At 41.9% G+C, this 17,743-nt stretch overlaps 2 protein-coding genes across 2 annotated transcripts in view; one reads left to right on the top strand and one right to left on the bottom strand.

The window, feature by feature from the left end:
- Positions 1–6,181, bottom strand: LOC103813840 (glutathione S-transferase omega-1). Its single transcript, XM_009087201.4, has 6 exons — positions 6,037–6,181; positions 5,852–5,960; positions 4,152–4,374; positions 3,059–3,160; positions 802–908; positions 1–537 (listed from the first exon to the last, which is right to left on the bottom strand). The coding sequence occupies exons 1-6, from the start codon at positions 6,068–6,070 to the stop codon at positions 384–386; spliced, it is 729 nt and encodes a 242-aa protein (XP_009085449.1). The 5' UTR covers positions 6,071–6,181; the 3' UTR covers positions 1–383.
- A 2,420-nt stretch (positions 6,182–8,601) lies between these two features.
- The window catches only part of CFAP43 (cilia and flagella associated protein 43), a 43,163-nt gene continuing 34,021 nt past the window's right edge, over positions 8,602–17,743 (top strand). Inside the window, exons 1-5 of the mRNA XM_018911155.3 lie at positions 8,602–8,714; positions 10,723–10,976; positions 11,802–11,898; positions 14,668–14,835; positions 15,769–15,919. Coding sequence (XP_018766700.3) covers positions 8,602–8,714; positions 10,723–10,976; positions 11,802–11,898; positions 14,668–14,835; positions 15,769–15,919 — 783 coding nt within the window. The remainder of the gene's footprint in view (positions 8,715–10,722; positions 10,977–11,801; positions 11,899–14,667; positions 14,836–15,768; positions 15,920–17,743) is intronic.

Raw genomic sequence — 17,743 nt, 5'->3', positions numbered from 1 at the left:
TTTGAAGACATTGCTTGTTTTTTTATTCATTTTCAAGACACAAGTATTACAATTGTTAAATCAGGTAACAGCATCACTTCAGGGACTGTCCACTGCAATGCCTAGAAAGAGCCCAGAGATTACAGACCATCACCTCTTGAGTGGAGAGATTTTCCTTTATGTAATATTCATGGCCATCAATGACTTTCCATCTCCTGCTTGAAGCCAGCAGATCCTTCCCCCAACAGGAAGGACTGGAGTTCACAGAGGGTTTCTCAGCCTTTTCAGCACAGATTTATTCCCCATTATAAATACAACCACAGAAGAGCCCCCACCAAACTACACTGACTTCCCACACTGAAAAACAGCACTAACAGTTCAGCCAGCACATTCCTACTAGCACCTCAGAGCCCATAATCACATGCCTCAGGGCTGTTCTTCAGATACAGCTGGAGGTAGTTTTTGTATATCTGTGGGTCAGTTATCGTAGCCTTGATAGCAGGGTCTTCTTTCATGGCCTCCATCCAGCGTTGGAGCTTTGGGGTGTTATTCAAAGAGCTACAGGAAAAAGGAAGAGACTGAGTAACGCAAATGGAAAATTTGGAGGGCATCAAGGAAACAAAACAGCTTGAAAAGTTCCATTTTACAACTTTCTCTGTCCCAGTACAATGTCCAGTTTAGAGAAGGATGCTTCCCCCAAACTGTAACACAATACAAGCTTCCTTCAGCAGCCCCCAAGAGTGGCCCATTGCTGCAGAGTACACCAGGAATATTGATGCTGAGGCACTTCAGAACACACCAGAAGCCAGGCAAAGTACTCACTCCTTCAGCTGGAATGGTTCCAGACGTTCAAACCATGGCCAGATCATGTAGTCAACCATTGAGACTGAGTCCCCACCATAAAACACCGTGTTGCGTTTGGACAGAACCTGGGAAGGGTGAGAGGTGTCAGCTGCCCCCCAAAGGAAAAGTGCAGCAGAACACTACACAAAAACCCCACTGCACAGTGGAAGGCAGGCAAACTACAGGGATCAGTGAGCAAATGAAGGAGATACAGTATATTTCTCTTGTGCACGCAGTACTAGCAGAGTCAGAATAGTTAAGATTAATACTATAGCTGCTATTTCATAAACTCAGCCCAGCTCTTCTCCAGAGGTTCAAAATCTGTCACGAAATATGAACCACCAACAAGCTGCAGCATGTGCAAAAACAAAGAGGAGTTTAGCTCAGAATATTTGTGATTTCTCACTTGTCATAAAGCATAAATGGCATAGACTAATCAAACACAGCAGCAAACATTCATTTCCTGAGCAATAAATCCAGCTAAATTAATCATCCCGCTAAATTAGAGCACCATTTTAGCAGGGACTCTTTTCTCATGGCAGGTGAGGCCAAGTGGTGTCAGGGAAGCATTTCTAACATTACATCTCAAACTGCATTCGATTCCAGGTGCAAAGGCAACAGGAAGCAAGTGTAACTTACACCAGAAAGGGATCCTTCTCAAAGCTCAGCATAGAAAGCAGGGCCAACAAAGCATGCAGCAAGCTCTCCTGTTACATTTATGACTCTGACGCATTTTTAAGTGCCATGGTTACCAAAGTTTAATATACTTTAATGACCCCCCAGAGTTTGTTCTCCTCTTTCATTAGATTAGTGGCTCTAAATTCATTAGTGGCTCTATTTTCGGGCACTTTGGTGTTTTAAAGGTGGAACTCAAAAGACCTTACAAGTCTTGGTCTTTTTGAACACACACCCCCTACACACTCACATGGCATTTACTGTCTGTCCATAACCCCCATCATCTAGCAGACATCTTGAAGCAGCCCTTCAGGAAGCACAGAGCTGTTCGAGCTCCCAGGTGTCTGGCAGAACACAACCAGCAGCTGCACAGGGGCAGTGATGGAATCACAGCCCCCTCTGTCGAGCAGCAGAAATCGAAATACAGAAGTGTTCCAAAGCACTTCCCCTCTGGAATACCTCTTGCAATACCCTGAGGGAAGTTTGCATGGCTGTGTTTCAGCCTCTCATTCACAGCTGACCATCAGTTGCTGCTGTAAAATCATTCAAGGTATAGTAGAATAGAAATACTGAAGGAACAGCCAAATTCTTTCACAATATTAATCAAGCAGGAAGGTTAATCCTTCCTTAATGTTTAATACATCTGTGTTTCAGGGAAGTGAAGCAAACAACTTCCCCCAGGAACTCATCATCTGCACTACTCCAGCCTCAGTCTGATCAGATGGACAAGACTACCCTGGAAACAATTGGGTTTTGGCAGCCCAAGGGGATAGGCAAGAAGGATGCACCGGCCTGTTAGGAGAACTAGAAAAGTACTAAAAAGTTATTGGCAGCCTTGCACCAGAACAGAAATATTCTGGAGGAATTGTTCTTCATTGATCCACCCAAGCATTGGCTGTGGATGCTAAAGACAGAAGGAATGAGTTCATGACAGAGACAAGTGCAACAGCTGTTCAGATTAGCCAAGAAACATTACTGACATGGACTGTCAAGTGGCTAACACAGCATGAAAGCCACCTGACAATTCCTGGAGCTCCACTAAAGTTGCATTACACCACCAGTAGCAGAACATGGTCCAGGGTTGGATTTCTACAAAGTACACATTACATTCTGCTTCCACCCACCCCCAAAGATAAGCTCTAGAATGAAAAAGATTATATGTCATCACCAAGGTACCTGCACTGGTTGGGTTCAGCACAGATGCTCTTCAGCAGCTCAGACTCTTCAGTCCTTGCTCTTAATACATGGTGCAAGGTCTCCTTCACTTAGAGCAGAACAAAGATATCCAAGACAACAGCAGTCTGCTAGAACTCAGAAATCTCTACAAGTCTACACAGTCTTTATCACTTTAGATAAAGTTTAGTTTAGCTAGTTTTGGTCCTTGAAATTTTTTCCAGTAGTGCTGTTGTGAATCCTGGGCTGAGGGTAATAAATTGAGAGATTGCTTCTTGTGGTAACTACCACCTAACTGAGAGATCCACCTCCAAATGCCACAGCATGAAAGGAAAAAAGGGAACATATAAAGGCTGGCAATCGCCTCATTATCATGAAATACTCTCACCTCTTCAAGTTTGCCAAACTTTTCAGCAATCTCCGCTTTCAGTGCAGTGGTGTCCTGTCCATCTCTGACTGCCAAAACATGCTTGAAAAGCAAGGGTGTTATCTATACAAAGGAAAGTATTAAGTTTTTAATGTACCTATTACAAGAATTCAAGTTAGTCACTCAAAACTTAAAATGTTAACTTGGATGTTAAGGTATTAAACGCAAATTAAATCTTAAGATATTTGAGATTAAAGAGCTACATAAAGTTAATTGATAAAAATCTTCTATACTTCATAAAAGGCAAGCAAAAGCCTAGAGGAAGAATTAATACAAACAGTAATGAACTTCAGTCTTGCAATAAGAAGAGAATAGTGAAAAGGAAAGCGTTTCCTATCTGCATATTTTCTTTTTTGCAACTTTCCATTCAGTCTTTACAAAAGCCTGTTACAAATACATTCTGCCTTTTATTCCCTTTCTTTGTCCACACCCTCTGCATCTTCTGTTTCTTTCTCTTCTGTCTCATATCCATGTGACTTCTTTCACTTCCTAGATGCCTCAAATCACATGCTTTGTATGTTTGAATGTACAGAGAGGTTAATTCCAGTCAACCACCTCCAACCCCAAATAAGAGCCAAAACCAGCCTCCCTACACAAGTCCCGTGTTTACAGCCATGTGCCATCTCCTGTCCATGGTTTTAGGCTCTCTCACTCAGGCACTTCCCACATCCTGCATTCACACAGTGCTTCCTACAGAAAGGATCAGAATAAAATACAGCAATTGTCACTTCCCAGCTCTCACATATTTGGCTGGTTTGGTCAGCTAACCTTTCCTCTACTGTAGAATGCTCAAAACACTACCTCAGTCGTACAAATTTCACTTGCTTGGATGCCTTCTTGTATCCAACCTTGCACAAAATTATGGAAGCAATTCAGAGACACAGCAGGTTGTATATGCTCACAGCAAAAGGCCCCAAATATCCTCTCTGCTTATTGAAATGCTCATCCCAGACACAGAACCTGCCTTCAAGGATGAAAGCAACATCAGCAAAAGAGCTGCAGTTTTTGGCGCAACGGTGAAGTCAGGAACAGTCCCACTCTGATCACACAGTACCTTCGAGAAGTCTTCCAAGAGCATCTTCTGACAAGCTCGCTCATAGGGGTCTGAAGGCATCAGCTTCTTCTCTGGAAATGCTTCATCCAAGTACTCACAGGTGATTGGGGACTCCCAGATCAGCTGGCCCTTGCTGGTCTCCAGAACAGGAACCAGCCCAGCGGGGTTCTTCTCAAAGTACCAGTCAGGTTTGTTCTTCAGATTGATGTTGATTATTTCATGGCTAAAACAGCAAAAGAAACAAGACCCAGACAGGCTCAGTTCTGCTCCAGCCCACCCCACAACATGGTGAAATATAGTCAATTCAACAGTTCAGTACTTGAGAGGCTCAACCCTCAAGCCCCTGTACTCGCCTGTTTTCTTTGAAGCTGTTTGCAGGACTAATCCTTTGACATGGAAGTACTGCCATACTTTGCTGGAGAAAGCACACACTGACTTGCAATGAGTTGTCTGTAGACTGCATGCATGTCTTCTATTAGTTTAACAAGCACCCAATTACCAGGCCAAAAATAAAGATTAGAACTCAGCACACTCACCCCATGTGAGTTCAGGGGCAGTCTAAGAAAGAGGGAGTTGACTGCAAATGAGCTACACCTCAATTAAGAAATGCATCTGAAACTTAATCTGCCCTTACACCAAAGAACAAATCAGGAAAGCATCCTTCTTATCCTTCCAACCTATGGCCTCATAAGGAACAACTGTTTAGGGTAAAGGCAAATAGATATAGACTAAAAAAAAAAAAAAAAAAAAAACCATGGGAAATATGTCTATATTAAAAAAAAGCAGAAGTTATATGCTAAGTTATATGTGTGACCCCAGAAAATTCCTATTAAGCCCAAAGGTCTGCTAAACACAGCTGAGCCTTCAAAACAACTATGAAGTTAACTGAAGGCAGCTATCACATCTAGGTAGCCATAAAACCCCTCCAAAATCACTATGCTACAACAAACCTTCCAGATCCAAAATCAGTCCAAAGACTGACTAAATAAAAATAGAATAAATCTGACCCAGAAGTTTTATTGCATCTACTCTTCCAAAACACCCATGTAAAAAACAAAATTACCTAACTCAACTCTCATCTTACTATCAAGAGACCTGTTAGCATTCCCTATTCCAACATGAACTCCAAGCCTTGTGCTGGTTAACAAACCACTGTCAGGCCTCGGTCTTGGCAGAACCAGAAAAAGATAGAAAAATGGTTAATTTTAATTTGTACCTGAGGGAGACTAGACCCCATTCAAGAATGCTGATATGGCTATCTTGAAAAAGAAACAAATACAAACGCTGAATTTTATTAACTTACTACAGCACAAGAACAAGACAATGTTATAGGAGCACAGCACATTTCCTCTTTTAAAAAGGCCATTCACTCTCTAGGGTGTTTTGCTGGGCAGTGACACTACAGAAACAACTGAATATCCGTAGCTTCCAGAATTTTCACAGCCACTCACATCAAAAACAAACACTGTTTGTTATGTCTCTACTCACATTTACTCAGGGCAAAAACTATAAAAGAAAATCAGCTTGGGGTTTTTACTTAGGGCCTTTATGCAGCTGCTTGCATACAGACCCTACTCATTCAAGCTCCAGAGCAAAATCACGCACAGAAGCCTATTCCCAAGCAGTTCGTTCAGGGATGTTTAATTTAGGAACCAGAGGAAGCCAGGCCCGCCGCTTGTTCCGTGCGGGCCGGAGCTCACCTGATGCCCTTGGCGCGGAGAACCAGGCGCGTCCGCTGCGCGTAGGGGCAGAAGCGCATGCTGTAGAGCCGGATCAGCCCCGCGGGCACCGGGCCCGGCGCCGCGCTGCCTGCGGGGAGAGCACAGGGGCTGTGACCGCCGGCCCTGCCCCAGCCCGAGAGCTGTGCCGGCCCCCCGGCGCTTACCCTTGCCCAGACTGCGAGAGTGATCGCCCGACATCTCGACACGGCGCGATGGACTCCGACCTGTGAGGGCCCCGCTTTGTAACAGCTCCTCCGCAGCGCCCGGCCCAGCGCGGCCGGCCCCGCCCTCCGGGGAACGGTGCGCGACCCCGCCTCTCTCCCTGCCTCCCTTCCCTCCCTCCCTCCCACTGCCCTTTGGTCTCGGGGCAGCGCTGCTGACCCCAAGAGCTGCCCCGTGGGCTCCCTCTGAGCTGGCCGCTCGCCCCACCGAGCTGGGACAGGCACTGCTCAGCTGCTCTCCATGCTCTCCCTCCTCGTTTACAAATAAGTGCACAACCACCTCCGGCATTCCCGTGGAGGTGGGACACTCATCCGAACTGCTCCTCACGGGCCAGGTGTATCTATTAGCAGGGCCTCCAGCAGCTGCTGAGGTACCAGGTTCCCCTCAGTGCCTCCTCCTGCATCACCTAACCACCCTCCAAAACCCAATCCAGCCCCACCTTGAGGGTAACAGGAAGGGTTTATCTCTCCTGCAGCTGTTCTGCTTCATGATAAAAACCCCAAGAGGAAATAATAACCCAGCAAACAACAGAGCATAGCAAAAGTTAAATCTTAACTTAATTACTACAGTGCAGTTATAAAGGATTCATGCTTGCTTCTGCAAACATCTTTGTGGGAACATCAGTGTTCACACAAAGAGCAAAAGAAAGAACCAAAGCACAGATTGAAGTTTCCTCCATCCCTTTGCTCCCTCTTCACTTGAGATTAGGGTACCAGGGCCTTCCTTGTACCAGCTTTCCTTGAAGTATAATAATGGAAATGGAGGTGCTTTCCTCTTAATGATTTTCATATATTCACACAGTGTCCAAGTTGATTTCTGACCACAGAGGTAAAGTGATTCCCCTCCTGTGGCTCCACACACCAATCTTCAGGTTGGCACTGTACATTAATAGGAAACAGCACATTTGGGCTGGCACAGCTCTTGCCAAAGGGAGGGAAAATCCTGGCCTTCCTGGCAATGCATACTCCTCTGTCAGACCCCCAGGCTGACAGAGCATTCTCCAGCCCCATCAGTGGATCCATGCTTACACAGGGGACATGTCCTACCTGTTTTGGTTTGGTTTTGTCACTGGACTTGGCCCTCAGACCTGGTCACATAGACCAATATTTTCTGTGGTGATCTCACCTGCAGATAAACACCAAGACGGTCACTAGTAACATAACCATGACCTTGACACCCTTATCCACTGCAATGGAGGAACATGGTTTTTGTTAAGTCACTGCTGCTTGATTATGTATATATTAAGCAGCTCAGCAGAGGAAGGGAGTGGTAATTTGTTGCACAAGTCTGCCATGCCCTAGGCAAACAGAACCTGTACGTAAGATGCTCTTTGCCAACAAAAAAATTTCTCCTACCATACAGAAAATCCCTTAGGATCTTTTTAGAGGAACAAGGACTATGTCCTTATTCTAAGTACCTATCCTTAGTAAAGATTCAGCAAAATTTTACGTGCTGAAAATAGAGAAAATTAATTTGAAGTTTATCATAGCAATTATGAAACACACAGGCAATCTGCTAACTCACAGCCTGGAGAGAGGCATGTAGGAACTCAAACCAGCATCACAAGACCCACATGCTACAACAGGCCCTCAGAAATACCAAAGAAAATAAACCCACTTCCTCCTTCTCTGCTGGTGTTGCCTGGCATGCAGAGTGCCTGTGGAGACAGGAGGTGAGGAATGGGCTTGTCTGCTGCCTCTGGACAGAAATGCCACTGTCAGTGCATTGCCCTCTAGCACTGTGAGTGCACACAGTGCAAATGGCAAAACTGCACACTGCCATGTACAGGGAAGTTACAGCAAGCTAACACAAACAACACACTATAAATAACAATCATCCCTTAGGAAAGGAAATCTATTTTTTAAATACTTAGAGGTTCTTACTGTGTTACCGGGCTAAAAGCTTCAAGTGCAGAGGGAAAGCCTGCAGGTGTACTTTCTCTTTTTTTTTCTGGGGAAAACTTCTCCTCAGCTCACTCTGAAGCTTCAGGAGCTTTATTGTACACCACCCAAGAAGAACTTTTGTACCTTTTAGAATTACAGGATCATCAAGTCCAATTTTCACCCCTAAACCACATCACCCACCACCACATCCAGACCCCTCCTGAACACCTTTAGCGACTGCGACTCCAGAAAGACACAAGACACAATGGGAAAATAGGTACAGCTGTCCTGCAAAGAGACGGGCAGGTGGCACTGGATGAGGTGCAGGGACACACAGGGTGACCAAGAGATAGAAGCCACAGTCTCTCTCCCAAGGCTGATGCACTCCTACACTTGATTCCGTAGCAATGATTGCCCAGGTGAAAGAGCACAGATATCCGTGGCTCAGGGGCAGAACTACCTCATCTTATTAACAACAAAAGCTCCTACATCACCCCTCGCGCTCTTCACTACTCAGACGAAATAGGCCATGTTCCCGCCTGGGTTGTTAAATACCCGCCCGTGCTCATTGATTGGCTGGCGCAGGGGCGCGGGCCAATCAACTGCGTGCTCCGAGCCCGGCCAATGGCGGGCGCCGTTGCTGTTGCCAGGGCGCGGGGGTGCCGCGGCGGTGGGGATGGCGGCGGGGCCGGGCTCGGAGGGACCCGGCACGGAAAGGGACCCGCCCTGGAAGTGAGGTGGGGGCGGCCGGCACCGCGCCCACACGCTCCTGAGCTCGGCTGGGGTGCTCGGTGTCCTGCGCTCTGCTCAGCCCTCGGCGGCTCCGTGAATTGGGCGGTCAGGGAGGGGAGGGGCGGCTGCGCTGTCGGGGTCTGTCAGGACAGCGCGGGGGGCGAGAGAGAAGCATAGGCACAGATGACAGGAGCTCGGAATGGGGCGGTCTCGGGGACCACAGTGGTCATCTGGCCCAAGCTCGCTGCTCAGGCAGGGTCATCTCCGAGCATCGTGCATGGGATTACATCCACGGGGTTCTGGGAGAGCTCCAGTGAGGAAACTCCACGGGCTGTCTGAAAAAACCTGTTCCAGTGCGTGGTCGCTCGCACAGTAGTTTTTCTTTCTATCTATCTATCTATCTGTCTATCTATCTATCTATCTGTCTATCTATCTATCTATCTATCTATCTATCTGTTTGTCTATTATCTATCTATCTGTCTATCTATCGATCCATTTATCATCTATCTCTTTAATTTATTACAGCCTGAACCCTTGTCCCCTTAGGCCCTTACTGGATTTGTAAGAATGATAAATTGCACTGTCACCCCCATTAATTTATCCCTGCATACAAGTTTTCGAGATTCTATTTCACCTCCACAAACAGAAGTTGGGAATACTTAATTTCCACTGATTCAGAGCTAATGTTGCAGAAAAGCCCAGAGCTAGATTCTCAAGCATGTTCAGACAGGTCTCATGTGCTGTGGCACCCCATACAACCTGTTCTTGTATGAAGGAAGGCCCAGAAAAACACTGTCAGCTAAAATGTCTCCTCTGTTGCCATGGCTTTCAGTTCATCTCCACAAGCACATCGTCAGTGCTCCCACTCCTCTCTAGCTCCACTTGACTCCTATGTAGCAAAAGAAGCCAAGAGCAGAAGTTCTTCAGAAAAGATAATGGGAAGTTGTTGCTGAAAATACATTTATCTCAAGACCGGTAATTTTAAAATGTTCCTAAGTAGGGAGTGCTGAGGCTTTAGTACCATCTTCTCTGAAGAGTACAAAGGATCAGCAACTGAGCTGATTTTATGACTGACTTATATTTCTGAAAAGTGCATAAAAATGTTTCTGGTCATTGCAGAGAACAAAGGTCTCTCCCAGTCAAATTCTCTGATTTGGAAAAAGAGCAGAGGTGGGATGTTTCTGAATAATAATTCAAAGGGAGGATGCTAACAGCATCCTCCCTTTAACAACAGCAGTGTTGCACACAGAGGGTCTATCTTACACTGCTGCAGCTTTCCTGCCATGGTACCAGCAGGCTGAACTGACATCTTCACTTGCTGGTAAATGCAAATCCCTTTGGTAAGACCACCGTGATGTTTGTCCACACACTTTTTGAAAAATAAAAACATGTGTAAGCAGTTACAAATTTGTTGACATGTTGTAAGCTCATAAACAGAGTCCTCCTCAGTAATTTATTTCAGTCCTTTTGTAACACATCCTGTTTACATTCCAGAGTTTTACCATGTTAAAGTACTGGAGTCTTTAAAGCAGAACAGTCCTCCTGGTTTGCTCCATATAAACAGAAGCTGTACCTTTATATCTTTTATTTTATGTATATGAGATGAACTATGAAAATGCAAAAAAATTAAGCAAACACAATGGGGTCCCAGGTACAGGTCATACCCATACAATTCCTTTAAATAAAGTTATGCCCTCTGCTGGGATATAGACCAGAGCCTGTGAACTTGTTTGACTTTAATTTTAGTGAAAACTGAAAGAAATAAAAGTATCTCTCCATGTTCTTATGCCAGTCCTTTGTGCATTTTGGGACTATGTTTTTGGAAATAGTGAACTAATGACTTATAATACCAGATCTTAATAGTTGTGGTTTTGCAACACTAGTATGAGGATGAGTCTAACAAATCCCAGTCATCAGTTCAGTTTAACTTAGGCTACAGCATTCCCTTTTGCACAGTATTTTGAGAAATGTGTGTCTGATTCATGTTTTAACATTCAGTTACTCTGTTTGCAGTTGGGTTCAGGGGTTCTCAAACAAGAACTTGGCCTTTGTCAACAACCAAACTGTCTGCTACCCTTGTGGTAATTACATCCTCTTCCTGGACATCGAAACAAAGAAGACAAGAGCAGTGCAGTGCCAGAGTGGCCAGGTGGGAGCCTTTGCAGCAAGTGCCAGCAGCCAAGTGGTGGCCTTTTCTGACCGGCAGCTGAATCCCCTCATACACATCTACACTTTTCCAGAACTGAGAAAACTGGCAGAATTAAAAGGTAGTGATGTGGTAACCCTCATCATCATCATCATTTCATTAAAGCAATACTTTATTCACCAGTTTGTGAAGTTGTGGGGCCTTTTTATAAGACTGAAGCCAGGGATTGCTTGTCCCTGTCACAAGACGTGTCAGGGAACTGTCTCGTGAAGAGATTCATGGAAAGCAATGAAAGGAATTTTCCACTGCACTACTTTTATTTAGGTTTAAGCTAGGGAGGAATATGACTATATATAATGAAGCTAATTTAAAAGGAGAAGAAAAGGAGTTAAATTGAATTAGTTTTAGGAAAATGCAGTCAGAATAAGCAATAAAATCATACTGCAGTAGACTCCCAAGCAGACTGCTGAAAGTCAGATGAGAAATCCAGGATGTGAGGGGTGAGGGCTCTTGCAGTTAAACTTTGGAGTCCAGGATCTAATCTATGATTTTGCCTGCTTCATGTAATTTCTCTCCTTGGTTTATTTGCTTACCCTATTCATGTTTCAGTTCCCTTGCCCTGTAAATAAGGATCATGATACTTGCCTTTTCATGTATTTGAATAAAATTATGACTGCAAAGGTTTTTTTTTGACCTGGGGAAAAATACTTTACAATTTCAAGGTATTTTTGGAAAGGAACTTGAAAAAAGTTCCAAGCAGTGATACACAGGGAGCATTTTTATGATCAAATCAAAAGAATAATCTGCAGTGAGACAAAGAAATCAAGGGCCTGAAGAATATTTAAAGAGTTAAAATGGATATAAAGGAAGTGAGAAGAGTATCTGTGGTATTACAAAATAAAGTCTGGGACAATCAAAGACCATGTTCTTTATTTTTACATTTCAGGTGATGCTCAGCTGGACTATACCTTGCTTGCATTTAGTTTTAAAGGCCCATATCTGGCCAGTTACTCTTCAATCCCAGAGTTTGTCCTTTCAGTATGGTAAGAGTAAAAAAAAAAAAAATCTCTTAAACCATTTGTATTTAATTCATATGTTTGTCTGACTACTGTTTTAGCATAGATTAAGCTAACAAATATGGAACACATACTGGTTGCCTTCATCTCTTTTTTTTTCCTGACTGATCATTGTCTGTAAACTTTCTGTACCAAAAATGCTGTTTATTTTCTAATATTAGTAGACACTAGCCAATATGGCTGTTAGCAGTAGCAAAGTTTTTACCTTCTTCCAAATTTTGTTTTTTGGTGTGCTTCCGGAGCCTTCAGCATCAGTTAATTATCTGTTCTCTGTTAGAAGTTTTGCACCATGCTGGTTGTGGAAGAAAGTTGCCTGCTGAAAAGAGGAGAAGGGTTCTAAAACCGATTGGCTTGGCACTGGTTTGTCCCCCTGGATTGTTCAATGGTCCTCTTAATTACTTTTGCTTGATCTTAGTTCTGGTTTATAATTTTGCTCAGTGATTACACTAACTTGGATCACTGGGTTAGATAATAATTTTCTGCTCATTGATGTGAAGTATTATATAATGGAGTGCAGATACAGAAAGGTAGAATATTTAATATTTTAATTGTACTATAAAATACAATCCTGCTCTTGCTTTCATTGCCAGCAGGCTCCCATTGACTGTGGAGTCTGAGCACTTCAAAATAAATGTGGAGGGTGGAGAAGAAGAGAGGCAAGCGAGGACATGTAAGGAATTGTCAGTATAGTCTCAGTTTACCGATGATCTTCTTTTGTTCAATTATAAGTGAAGATGCAGAAACTTCTGGAATTTCAAAATTTCAGTAATGAGAGTAGATACTATTACAGATGCCTCTTCTTTATCCCTTCTGAAGAAGACCAATGTTTGCTGTGAACTCTGATCATACACAGTAGTTCAAGAGGGATGTCTGCATATCACACTGGAAACCAGCAAAGGCTCACTGGCCCGACAGCTGACACACTTGTCACCTACAGCAGAAGTAACACACATGGTCCAGTGTGTTCCCTGTGTGCTCTTAAACAAAAATGCACCATCCTGAAAGATTATTCTTCTAGATTATTCTCTATTCTTCTAGATTATTCTTACTAGAAGTGTTTAAATGCTTTAAAGTAGTAGTAATTTCCAGGCCAAACAATTTTAACCAGTTTGAATCAGCATGTTACAATTATCAGCAGGTAATTTTCATAAAAACCATCCTAAGTCACAAAGAATTTAGTAACAAAATACAATTACATTAGAATATTAAGCTTAGAATGTGCAATAATTTGAACAGAGGTGTGTGAATTTACTGTGAAATCAGGAGCTTCATTTTTGGGATTGGATTATATTGTGCATTCATTGAAGATACGTGTGTGTATAAAGGTCAGAAATCACAGTGTAGAGCATTAGATGTCATGACAATATGATAATTGCACAGCCCCAGTAGTTTAAGCGGCTAGTTTGGAATCAGGTGTAAGGGATGTTTTGAAAGATGTCAGTCTGAAAATATAAAGAGCTTGTGGATAACTAAAAGCTGCCTTTCATCTGAGACATTTTATCCCTAATATTTGTTCTTTGCTGTTCAAAGGAGAAACTTTTTGTCAGATTCCTTTTCAAATACATGTTTCATCATAGTTTCAATCTCAGTAAATTATCTACTATAAAACCCTGTTGGCATTATCTGGAAGCTATGAGACAAGAACATGCTGACAGATCTTTAGAAAGCAAGATAAGCTGATATCTGTAAAAGTCAGAATTGGAGTTTATAGCTTCGTGTAATTTTAATGAGGGCAACTGCATATGTGTGAATAATTCCCATTTTTTGCATATGCTATAAATGTTAACCATTGTTTGCTTCGTGATCGTTTCTGTGAGTGAATTTTTTACAGCCAGGCTAAGGGATTATACTGAATCTATTTACAGCAGTGTATGCATTTTACATTTCTTCTCTCAGCAATAATGACAAATACTAAAGCTATAAATGTTATTTAGATTAACAGTCAGATAGATTGTCCAATAAATTAAGAAACAGTTTTAACCATTTTTTTCAAATGTTGTTAATCAGTTCTTGGATAGCACCTAAAAATGCAAATGCCATCAAATATTAATCTGAATATTGAAAAATATGAAAATTAGATGAGGAGAGCATAAAATAGGTTATACTGGACAAAAGAAAAGTCAGCAGAAAGCAGATTCCCAGGCTTCTGCTAGCTACACATAACATCCCCATGCAAACTCTGCCCTGGTTTGTGGCCAAGTTAGTTAATGCAGCCGTAGCTTGTCTATCTGCACTCACAACACAATTACTGTATTATCTAGGTAATTAATCCATAGATAATCATGGGCTGAATGTGGTCTGTTTCCTCATTATCACACCTTCCAGCTGCAAGCACTTCAGTCATTATGTTACAGATTGGAAAAGCAAGGCTGGGGTGCTGAAGAGTTAATTGTTTGGGCCCATTTCAGTAGTTGCTGATGGAGCTAATGACAAAAAAATCCATTTCTTGTGACCATTGGTCTTTTCACAAAAGGGAGTCACTGATAATGTTTCTAAAATGTCAGTTATTCAATCATTTTCTAGCAGTAATAATTTTTTTGTGTCGCTAATTAACCACATCCTTTTCATTCTCAAGAAGACCTGACTGTTTTGACAGCAGAAATTTTTTGTCAGTGACAAAGTATTTGTTTTCCAAACTGAATCTTGAACATCAGTCCTAATCACATCCAGACCTTTGGCTTCAGTGTTTTATACATGTTTAATGGATTTAATTTTCTTTTATTCTCCTTAATGAAGGAACTGGCAAGAAAATATCCTCCTGTGCAGTGAGTCTCAGCCAGGGCTGACAGGAACCTCTCTGAGTTTTAACCCCATGAATTGGCAGCAGCTGTGTTTTGTTGCTGAGAGCTCTGTTACCATCTGGTGCATTGAAAGGAGCAAGGACGAGCATCTCCTTACACGACAGTGAGTGGAACACCCCTCAGGCTAGGAGCAACATCTATAAGTATATTTTAATAATTAAAGACTAGCAACACACATCTATTTGCAAAGGATTTAGTCCCACTTAGTTCACCTAGGTATTGCAGTCAGTAATTATTAAATCACAACCACTATAAATCTGTCTAGTCAAGCAAGTTAAATAAATTTATATTTCATTTCTTAGTACTCACATGACCCGATTATACACACCATGAAGCTAATACTAATCAGCTGCTTTGGCAGGGTTGATCAAAGCTGTGTGACTGAATAAAGATAGTGCCTAGACTGCTTTTCTGTACGTGGCTATGTTGAGCATTGCTTTTGTAGCCATGAAACCATCAAATTTAGATAAATTTGTTCCTAGTAAGCATAGTTAAACAATATCTTGTTGTAATCACAAATTGTACCAAAAGCTGTATCAGTTTTCAAGGTGATTTCCAGGTTCTGTGGCTAATTTACAGGTCCAGAGAGCATGGCTCTGTCAATACAATTCACTGAGCACAGCAAAACTAGAATTTATTTATGCCAAAATGTGTTTTGAGGTTGGTAGAAAAGTAGCATGTACCACTCGAGTTGGAGTTGTTGACATATAAAACCTGTGCTTCGAGGTGGAAGCTACTCTGCCATTCCCAGCTGTGTTTAATCTCATTAACTATTAATGTAATCAACATATTGCCACATTCACAGTTACACTAATGAAAGTATAAACAAGGCCTTAATTTGTGATCTGAAAAAAGTACCAAAGGGTTTTTGCCTTTTGGGATTACAGAATGCATATGTAAATACATAGACATACTCACTTTTCCTCCATTCCATTTGCAGAAATAAAGCCCGTTTTGAAAACAGCTTCTCCCTTTTGTATCAGTGGTTGCTATTCATAATTATTCTCCTCTGACTGTGTCTTTTGCCTTTTCACAGCCCTGTGGAACTCCCTGATGAGCAGGGGGCCATGAGTCCTCATGAGGATTTGTTTTTCCCAACTTCTCGTAAGGATGATCCATACTATGGCCCTGATTTGCCAATTTCAGCCGTTGCTGGACTGGAAGGAGATGAAGCAGAAACGTTTGTGGTAGTTACTGATTTTTTTCCTTTTTACTACTGCAAGTCATTATACTTTCTATACAAATAGGTGTTAATAAATTCTTAATTCTAATGCTTATTAAATAGGTACAACCTAGTAAATGGATCTGTTACCTCAGCAATATTTTTGAAATCCATTTTGCCAGGAGACTTAGAAGGCACAATGCTGCTACATAGTGTAGTATGGTGTTGAGATGTTTGACACAGCTCCTAGCATAAGTCTGTGTACTGGAGGTTTGAATCTGTGTCAGCATTTAACTGTGCCTAAGCTAAAATGACCTGCTGAAAACTTATTCCCATGCTAAACTGATGGTAACCCTCATGTATTCTTACTTCCCTTTGGGATTGCTTTCTTCTTGATGTTGAAAATGTCTCAAGCTATGTAAACATCAAGGGCTTTTTTCCAGACAGAAACCCCTGCTTCTGAAATACATTCCCATACCACTGTAAGTGTTGGACCTTGCCATTTGTCTCACTTATATTTGGTTATTTACTTTTTATCCTCCCTTGAGGTGCCTCTTTTTAGAGGCTTCAAAAGTCTTCTCATTTTGTTCGTAATTTTACTTTCACATGACTACCAACTAGAAGTGTGAAAACATTTAATTTGCAAATCTGGGATTCTGTTCTTAGACAAGACCATCAATTTCTATTTGGTGGCTTGTGATGTATATGAGACACCAAAACTGGCATGCATAAGATGACACTGGCATTATATACTACATCTGCTCAATGGACAAATGGGTGTTCTGTATTAGTGTACAAAGTAGAGTCAAAAAGTAAAACCAGGAAATTGTTTTCCTGATTTCATCATCTTTGTGTTGCTTCATGCTTTCACAATGGTAGAGGTTTTTAACTGTGTAACTAGTTTCCTATGTTTTTCAGGACAATCAAGAACTATTTTTAAAAAATCCTTTATTGATTGTAAATATATGTGAACTGTTCATATTTGAGATCACTTAGAACATAGAAAGCGAAGATAATATATGCTCATCTGGGGCCTTGCCATTTTCTTCTGTCTTACTGCCTCTTAGGTTATGTGCAGATGATGAACTCTGCAAAACCCACTTTGTTCTTTATTCTGTAAAGTGAATTACAAGAAGTACTGGAGAAAAAACAGTTCCTGTGTTAGGTCTGTGAGGCTTAATAGAATTTGTCCATGAATAGATGCCGTGCTGTGCAGTAGTGGTAGGTTCTCATGCTTGAATTTGCAGAACCATGTTGGGGACTTTTCTACATGGAAAAGTTTGTGCTTTCAGCCATGCTAGATATACGTACTAGAGATCTCTATAGGGTTTTTGCATTCCCAGTTGCCTTCAGAAAAACCTAGATTTCTTTTTAACACCTTCAATGTGATTATGTTCCTCTTATCTATAGAAATATTTCTGGAGTAAGAGTAAACTGTTCTAATAGTCTTCATTGAAGATTTACTTTTCTTTCAAATTATTTGGTAAATATTTTGATAGTTATTTACTGCCCAGTTTTCTTAGAAGGGTGTATTTTGGTTGTCAGTACTGGTAGGTAATGAACAAGTTATTTAGAAATTAAATTTTTGTTTTGTTTTGTTTTTTTTTCAGAAATACAGGCTCTTGTTCTTTTTGTTGTGGTGGTGGTATGTTGTTTCCTGTGTACTAAACTGTGAGGTTCTACACTCACAGTTTAACTCTGGGAGGCAATGAATCTGTTTCTGGCATGTTTTCACCTTGCTCCAGGAGATGGTAGCTGAGTAAATTTTTTAGGACTTGAATTTATTGTGCCTTACAGCACTAATTCTCTTCTCCACCCATGCCTGTGCCCATAAACCCCATCTCTAACC

The sequence above is a fragment of the Serinus canaria genome, chromosome 6 (genome assembly GCF_022539315.1).
Source record: "Serinus canaria isolate serCan28SL12 chromosome 6, serCan2020, whole genome shotgun sequence".
Classification (NCBI taxonomy): Eukaryota; Metazoa; Chordata; class Aves; order Passeriformes; family Fringillidae; genus Serinus; species Serinus canaria.
The sequence above is the reverse complement of the archived record's forward strand: the minus strand, read 5'-3'. Positions and strand labels throughout refer to the sequence as shown.